Source organism: Asparagus officinalis, chromosome 1, assembly GCF_001876935.1.
Source record: "Asparagus officinalis chromosome 1, Aspof.V1, whole genome shotgun sequence".
In the NCBI taxonomy this organism is placed as follows: Eukaryota; Viridiplantae; Streptophyta; class Magnoliopsida; order Asparagales; family Asparagaceae; genus Asparagus; species Asparagus officinalis.
In genome coordinates this window covers 44,256,906-44,264,767 of record NC_033794.1, presented here as the reverse complement: position 1 = coordinate 44,264,767, position 7,862 = coordinate 44,256,906, and the positions used below count along the sequence as shown (strand labels likewise).

General features: G+C 47.2%; 1 protein-coding gene across 1 annotated transcript in view; it reads right to left on the bottom strand.

Moving 5' to 3' along the window:
• LOC109833769 overlaps positions 6,715 to 7,862 on the bottom strand; it is a 3,331-nt gene continuing 2,183 nt past the window's right edge. Inside the window, exon 3 of the mRNA XM_020401578.1 lies at positions 6,715 to 6,834. Coding sequence (XP_020257167.1) covers positions 6,715 to 6,834 — 120 coding nt within the window. The remainder of the gene's footprint in view (positions 6,835 to 7,862) is intronic.

Here is a 7,862-nt window from a genome sequence, read left to right as displayed (position 1 = left end):
ATAAAAGGCAAGTTTATCTAAATTTTCCAGATTCTCGGAGTGGACACCCCACTTCTAGTTTCTTCTTCGCTGGAAATAGAATATAAAATTCTTCCTTTCCAGAATCAGGGAATAGAATATAAAATTCTTCCTTCCTTGTCTGTTGGGTTCGCCTTCACCCTAAAAGAAGACCGGGAAATAGAATATAAAATTCTTCCTTTCCCGCACCAACCTTTTCTAAGAATCTATCAATCTAGGATTCATCCTAGGAAGTTTATCCCGAATCCTAAGCAGGGATAAGTCTGCGCCTAACACGCGCTGCCGGTTTAGTCTTTTTCCGCACAAAAAGACACCAGAGTCTGATTCTGGGGTATTTTATCCTGAAACCTAAGCAAGGATAAGTCTGCGCTTAACCTGCGCTGCCGGTTAGTTCTTAACCGTTAAAAAGAACACCCGTCCACATATTCAACATTGTGGCAGGTCGTCATTAATAACACCAAAATCCATGCCTTACACGCATGGGGAATGTCATCCTGAATCCTAAGAAGGGATATGCCGACGCCTAACACGCGTCGCCGGTTTAGTCTTTCGCCGTAGAAAAAGACACCAGAAGACCAGTCTGGGGTATTTTATCCCGAAACCTAAGTAGGGATAAAGTCAACACCTAACACGTGTTGCCGGGTAGCCTATTCCCGTAACAATGGCGAAGTCTATGTATTCGACATCATAGCACGAAGTCTAAGAGAATTCATTCTCTTAGCACAACGTTACATGCGAACGGAGTTAGACAATCCGCATGCTAGCCCGACTCAAACGGTAGTCGGTAAAGGCTAATCAAACCCGTTGAAGGCTGGGGGTTAGCCAAAAATCCTAAAGTCAACACCTAACACGTGTCGCCGGGTAGCCTATTCCCGTAACAATGGCGAAGTCTATGTATTCGACATCATAGCACGAAGTCTAAGGGAGTTCATTCCCTTAGCACAACGTTACATGCGGAACGGATTCCGACAATCCGCATGCTAGCCCGACTCAAACGGTAGTCGGTAAAGGCTAATCAAACCCGTTGAAGGCTGGGGGTTAGCCAAAAATCCTAAAGTCAACACCTAACACGTGTCGCCGGGTAGCCTATTCCCGTAACAATGGCGAAGTCTATGTATTCGACATCATAGCACGAAGTCTAAGGGAGTTCATTCCCTTAGCACAACGTTACATGCGGAACGGATTCCGACAATCCGCATGCTAGCCCGACTCAAACGGTAGTCGGTAAAGGCTAATCAAACCCGTTGAAGGCTGGGGGTTAGCCAAAAAATCCTAAAGTCAACACCTAACACGTGTCGCCGGGTAGCCTATTCCCGTAACAATGGCGAAGTCTATGTATTCGACATCATAGCACGAAGTCTAAGGGAGTTCATTCCCTTAGCACAACGTTACATGCGGAACGGATTCCGATAATCCGCATGCTAGCCCGACTCAAACGGTAGTCGGTAAAGGCTAATCAAACCCGTTGAAGGCTGGGGGTTTGCCAAAAATCCTATGAGTATTATGGTCAATCATTTCAAACGTGATGAGGAATCATAATAAAGATAAAGATAAAAACCAATTCCACTAAAGAGAATCAAATGTCAAGGTTTTCAGCAAATAAAATCATACATCAAGCCCATGGCTAAGAATCTGCTGACTGAATTCAGATAACTTCTCGTCATAAGAGCGTCTAAGCTCCTCCTGCAACTCAGCTCTAACAGACTCTTCGTTCGCAGCTAAAGTCCTCACAGCATCCTCCTCTGTCTCAGCCAGTCTCTGCTTCAAGGACTTCAGCTCATCAGATAAAGCAGCATTTGCTTGCTGATTCTGCATCTTTGTGTCTTCCTTCTCACGGAGTTCTCGTCGGAGCTGATCTATCTGAGAATCAAGCTCCTCGAGGAAAGAAGATCTAGTGGCGAAATCAGCCTCAACTCGATCTATGCGGTCCCGCTGCACCTGAATCTCGAGCTCAGCAACCATCCGAGTACTGCGCCATGTCTGTAAGCGAGCATCCAACTCGGCAGCAACGAATGAAGAGGCACCTGTATCCCGGAGCTCATGAAACATCTGAAGCTCACGCTCTAAGCGATCAAGGTCATCAACCATAGCCGTCGCTAGATCCGGACATCCTATGTCCCTAATCAAGTTTATCTTGGAATCGAGGTAGGGCTTAAATTGGCGAAGAGAAAGTCCGTCGTGGAGGAGTTTGCCAATTATAACAGTCAGGGAGGAGAAATAAGAGCGGACTTCTACGCTGATGATGATCTTCTCAGGGTCATCCCCTGATAACAACTCCTTAACGAGGATATGAAGCTGAGAAGGAAGCCCTACACAAAGAAGAGAAGTTCGTCAAAAGCCTCAATGAGGAAATGAACGGCATCGCTCAGCTAATTAAATTATACCTCCTTCCCCTCGAGTCACTGGGGGTGATGGAGATGTAACAACTGTAGCTGCATCGACTGGTGGAGTTGGTCGCACAGCCGGCTCAACATGGTCTTTCTCAACAAAAGCTCCTGTCAAATTCAAAACAGAATTCGCAGAGGCGTTACATTATAGCTGCATTAGTCAAGGTCGACTAGTCCTATAATCAACTCAGCAGGAGGCACATACCTTCAAAGGAACCATCCTCAGGATTGTTAGCAAATGCGGACTCAGGAAACATGTCTCCAGGTAGCTGGTCATCAATCTGAGGTGAGCTATATATGTAGTGCATCATAGGAGTGTCCGCAAACAGGCTTCCCTCGTCAAAATCGTCGATGGAGAAATCTGACATAAAAGAATATAAGTGCCAAAGAATAATGAAGAGACTACAACTAATGGAAATGAGTTACCTCTCACGGGTGCATCAGCCTCTTCGTTTCCAAGGTTCGCCTCCTGCAAATTATCTGAAGGAGCAAGGAGTAGAGGACAGTTAGAGGATACACAAATTCATTAATGTATTATCTAAAGAAATACGCTGTCAGTGATAGATGTACCTTGACTCACAGAATCTGGTCCTACACTGATCTCCTCCCTAATGTCAGCAACCCCTGTAGACTTCTCTACAGGGGGTAGTGGGTCAGACTCATCGGGAGATAAGGGAACAGGATCGGGACTCATCTCATCCTCCCCACGCACTCCTATATAGAAATGGAAAAGCATGAGTCAATGTTCAGAATAACCAAGAAAATGGTTCAAAGAGTAGACGTTACCTCTGTCACTAATAGGGTCATCTCCAGCCAGATCCATGTCAGATGCTCGTGAAGCTACACGAGGTTTGCGGGCCAATCTCTTCCGCCTAGCAATAGGGATCGAAGGTCTCGCCTGAGGAGGAGGACGGAAATCTTCATCCTGATCAACTGTGGTATCTGGAACATCAAACCATAGTCAGTTTCAACACTTCTGGAAGATAGAAGAAAAAGATGAAGTGCAAACCTCGCTCGGAAAAGTCATCGTAATCTTCGGGATCCCCGCCCGAAGCCTCGTCTGTGGAATGGAATGTCCTCTGTCCCTCTTCGTCAATCCGACGAGTCTTGTTCCGTATCCTCTGTGCCCGGGCGTTTTCCCGAATCCTGCGGGAATCAACCTGGGAAGCTGCCTCAGCCTCTAACTCTGCGATTGGCTTCACAGGGATAGTCTTGTTGGCTGCTAACAACCATTTGCAGCTCAAGAAAGTAAGGTTCAACTGCCGGTCAGCACTCGGGAGACTAAATCTAACACCAGTACAGCCAGTCACGGTCCACAACCAAGCGCGGAGACCGTCTATCAAACCACTATGAGTACGAAGCTGCTGACGAGGATTCCCAATGTAAAGCTGGTCATAGCCAAACTGGCGAGCGAATCGGCACGGTAGATATGGTTCGATGAAGCACTGATCCCTCACCCGGAAAGTCAGATAGCCGGGCCTAATATTCACTAGCCAGTTGAAGCAGCCGATGTCTAAATAAGTCCGGTACTCTCTAGGCCTCTCATCATCTATCAAGCATTCACCATATCGACCGGAGAACTGCGGAAAACAAGTAGAGAATGCCCAACACTTATGGACCTGCAACTGCTGTCTGACATCAGAAAATCCGCGGCCCTCCCACCTGCCATTCTCAAGCAACTGTAGCAGGGGAACAGAATGGTCTGTGGCGTTCGGCACCGACATCATATCCGAGCGATGAAGGACAAACCAGGCCATCAGATAAGCGTACGGGAGCTCCACCTTAAGCGTGGGAATCTGACCTGGTAAATCGGTCTCCTTCCGTGTGAACGCACTGGAAAGCTGTCGAAGTCCTCGGTGAATATTAGCCACCATCACCGGAAGAAGTGAGAGTTCCTTCTTATAGGCGAGCTGAACTGCTGGGTAAAGTACCTCCAAGGGCAAGGCGTCGCCAGACTGATATGGAACCACGCACTTTTTCAACCAGATAGCAAGAAAGCCAGCAAGAAGTGTCATTGGTCGAATTGGTGCGGTAGCGTGCCACAAGAATGACTTGAACTTGGTCTTCGCAGGAAAGCCACCCTCAGGACCGCCGGTGGTGTAAGATTGAGCGCCGATCTTCTTCAGTAGACTGTTCACCTCTGAAGGAGTGAATGGGGCCAGCTCACAAATATCCTCGCCATGAGTGCTCTCCAGATTCTTGAACAAGTAGTTCGCAAATTGTTTCAGACTCACACATACCTTGGTCCTCTTTGCTAAGGGCTCCGACTGTGCCAAAGCAATATGGTAATGACAAGTGAGGTCCCATAGAGTCTCATAACGGTCAGGCATGCGATCTTTTAATTGGCTCAACTCATGACTGGAAGGAAAGTACTCCTGGTATAGCATCTGTCCCATGGACAAGCCAGAAATCCTGTGCATCTCGTGAAGAGCCAAGCCTAACTCCCCCTGCCGGGTCAGAAAAGTGTTCGAGTCTGGATTATATAGCTCGAACAAAGCACAGAAATGTCTCAAACTGATAGGCAAGCCATACACGGTGGCACGAACGGCTGCATACAAACCGCAAGCATGCAACTCCTCGCCCCATCGGCTCAAGACGTATGTCGTCATGCGGCTCCACCAAGACTTGTCCGAAGAGTGGACCCAACCGTAAAACCTGTGACGTGTCGCTGGCATCTCCCGTCCCAGAACAGCGAGACGATTCCTCAAGGTGGAAGCGGTAGCAAGGAACTCGTTACGTGGTGGTTCGTCCAGCCCCAATACACCAGGACGCAATCCGGTAACACGACTTCTGCACGAACCAGGAACCGCCGAATGAGTGATATAGCCGCAATGGACACTCATATGATCCTCTGTCAAGCGCCACGACATCTCCCGTGTCACAGCCTGACATCTGAGCTCAGTCAATGAACGATGCCGAGGAATCTCCGGCAAGTATATGAAGCCATTGCCGGTCTTGTGAAGCCAATGCTCAGCACCAATGAATACGGCTTCTGGGTCATCGACAGAATCACCAAATAGGAAATCGCTCTTTCGAAGAGGCTGAGTAGAGCTGGCGTCCTTCACAAAAGGCGCATCTGTGATTAGCTGGCGAATAGCTCGATGACCACCTTCCCTCACCACTTGGGCAACCTCAGTCGACGTGTCCGAAGCAAACTGAGGGGTAGCTGGAATAGGGGAAGGATCGTTGGAGTTCGAATAATGCTCGCCACGCCGTCCATATATTGCGTGGGACGGGAATGATCCAGAAGGGTACCCCACTGCAAAATAGACAGTTAAACACTGGTTAGTCTCGATTATAAAAGGAAATTGAACTCATCTTACAAATAGCTAAGATAGAGTCATTGCCTTATAAAGGGTGAGACGATTTGGCCACATTGTGCAATCACAAAACAGGGTATGTCGACAACATATCCCTGCCTTATAAAACGCAATGTAGTGTCAAATCGCCCCCTTTAATTTTGAGATATGGTTTTGACCAAGCAAAACATATCTTTGAAGCGTCGATCCTCACCAAGGAGAATCAAGGCTCTTCCCGATTGCCTCGCCAAGGAGAACAACGTGGGGTTTAAAAAAGGGTCAATTTACAAATTTATAAGAAAAAAGGGTTTATTTGCAAAAAGTAGCTCACCAGCATAAGAGGGAGGCGCGCCATCAACCGACATGGCAGGGGAACGACCTCTCGAGGCGCGAGACATGACGGCCTGCAAAATAACTCAAAGGGTTAGATTCAAAAAATAATTTCAGCCCTAATTTTTGCATAAAAACCCCTCAAAATTGCATTTTTACCCCCCTGAAAGATTAGCTCGAGGCATCAAATCACACCCTCAACCCTCACATATAACCCCACAAATGCATGAATTAAATTGAGCATGAAAAAGATCCAAATTGTGGAAGATTTACCTGAAGAAAGGCTCGAGATCCAACGAAGATGAGACCTTTTAGGAAACTTTCACCACGTGCTCGAGGGGTCTGAGAGGAATTCTAAAAAATGATTTTTTGAAGGATCTCTCAGTCAAAGATCAAAAGGAAACCCAGATCTCGGATAAATATCAAAGTTTCGAGGAGAAAAGACGCTCGAGGGAAGAGAAAACTCAAAAAGGAGGAAGAGGGGGGGGCCGGCCCTAGAAGAGAGGAGGAAGAGAAGAAAAAAGAAGCCAAAAAACCCTCTTTTATAGCCTTAAACCAGATCTGGCTGAACCAGACCAGACCAGACTGAACCAGACCAAGCCAAATTGGACCAGACTGAGCCAGAATGAGCCAAATTGAGCCAGAATGAGCCCAATTGAACCAGATTGAACCTGGCTGGACTAGACCAGACCAGAGTGAGCCAGAATAGGCCAGATTGAACCAGATTGAGTTAGATTGGACCAGTTTGGGTCAATTTCGAACCAGTTTGAACCAAATTCGAACCAGAATTCAAATTGGAGCTAAATTAAGCATCGAAACGAATTCAGATCAATCAATGGTTCGATCCCTCACCTAGTTAACCCCTCTCCCACATATTGGGAAGGGTCAGAAAGATTTTGAGCCCAAATACTGCCTTTTTTGAGACATCTTTGGACCGGTTCTGATCATTTGAGCACGGAAATACTCCAATAAGGTATACGAGTATAAACTATTTCCTATTGTTGTTGAGAAGTTCCTGGAGAATATTTTTCTAAAAATATTCTTAAGGATAACTCAATAACACGACGTCGGACAACGTGTCACAAGTGAGGATTCAACACCGACAATCGAGCGTTAGTTGCACGTCGAACCAACCAACACGAGTTAAAGATTGAAAAAATCAGGAATCGACTTCAAAGTTCAAATTCCAACAACGGTCAGACAATAAATGCAGCACCGGAACCCCTACAGGCATTCTACAAAGCACTGAATGGCCCGAAGGATTGAAGGAATACAGAACAAAAGTCATTTCCAGGTCCCGTTACACCGACAAAGGGTAGGGGCAATCATATCCAAAGCATTCCAGACTCTTCTATAAAAGAACGAGGCTGAAAAGCTTTGGAGGGGGTATCTGTAGGCGTATAAAACTGCTTATAGGTCCCTTGACACAGCTCGGCGCGATGATTCGACAAATCGACGAACGTTCAAGCAACGAAACGAACTAAAGAGGCTACAAAGCTAACGAACTGCATGTGAACAACGTTAGTGGTTCGGGGAGTCGACGGGTCTTCCAACAAAGTGGATTTGAACTCAAACACCGACTGAGTTTACTGCCAAATCCGGAATCAAGTCAACAAATCAACAAAACAACCGAACAACGGACAAAACAACCGGAAACAACGGAAAACGACAAAACCAGCGCACCTGGGGGAACTCGGCCCGAACCGAACCACCCTAAGGTGGCTCGGCCCAAGCCGAGCCACCCTAGGGTGGCTCGGGGGCCGAGCAGCCACCTCAGGGTGGCTCGGCATGAGCCGAGCCACCCTCAGGTGGCCCGACTCCCCCCCCT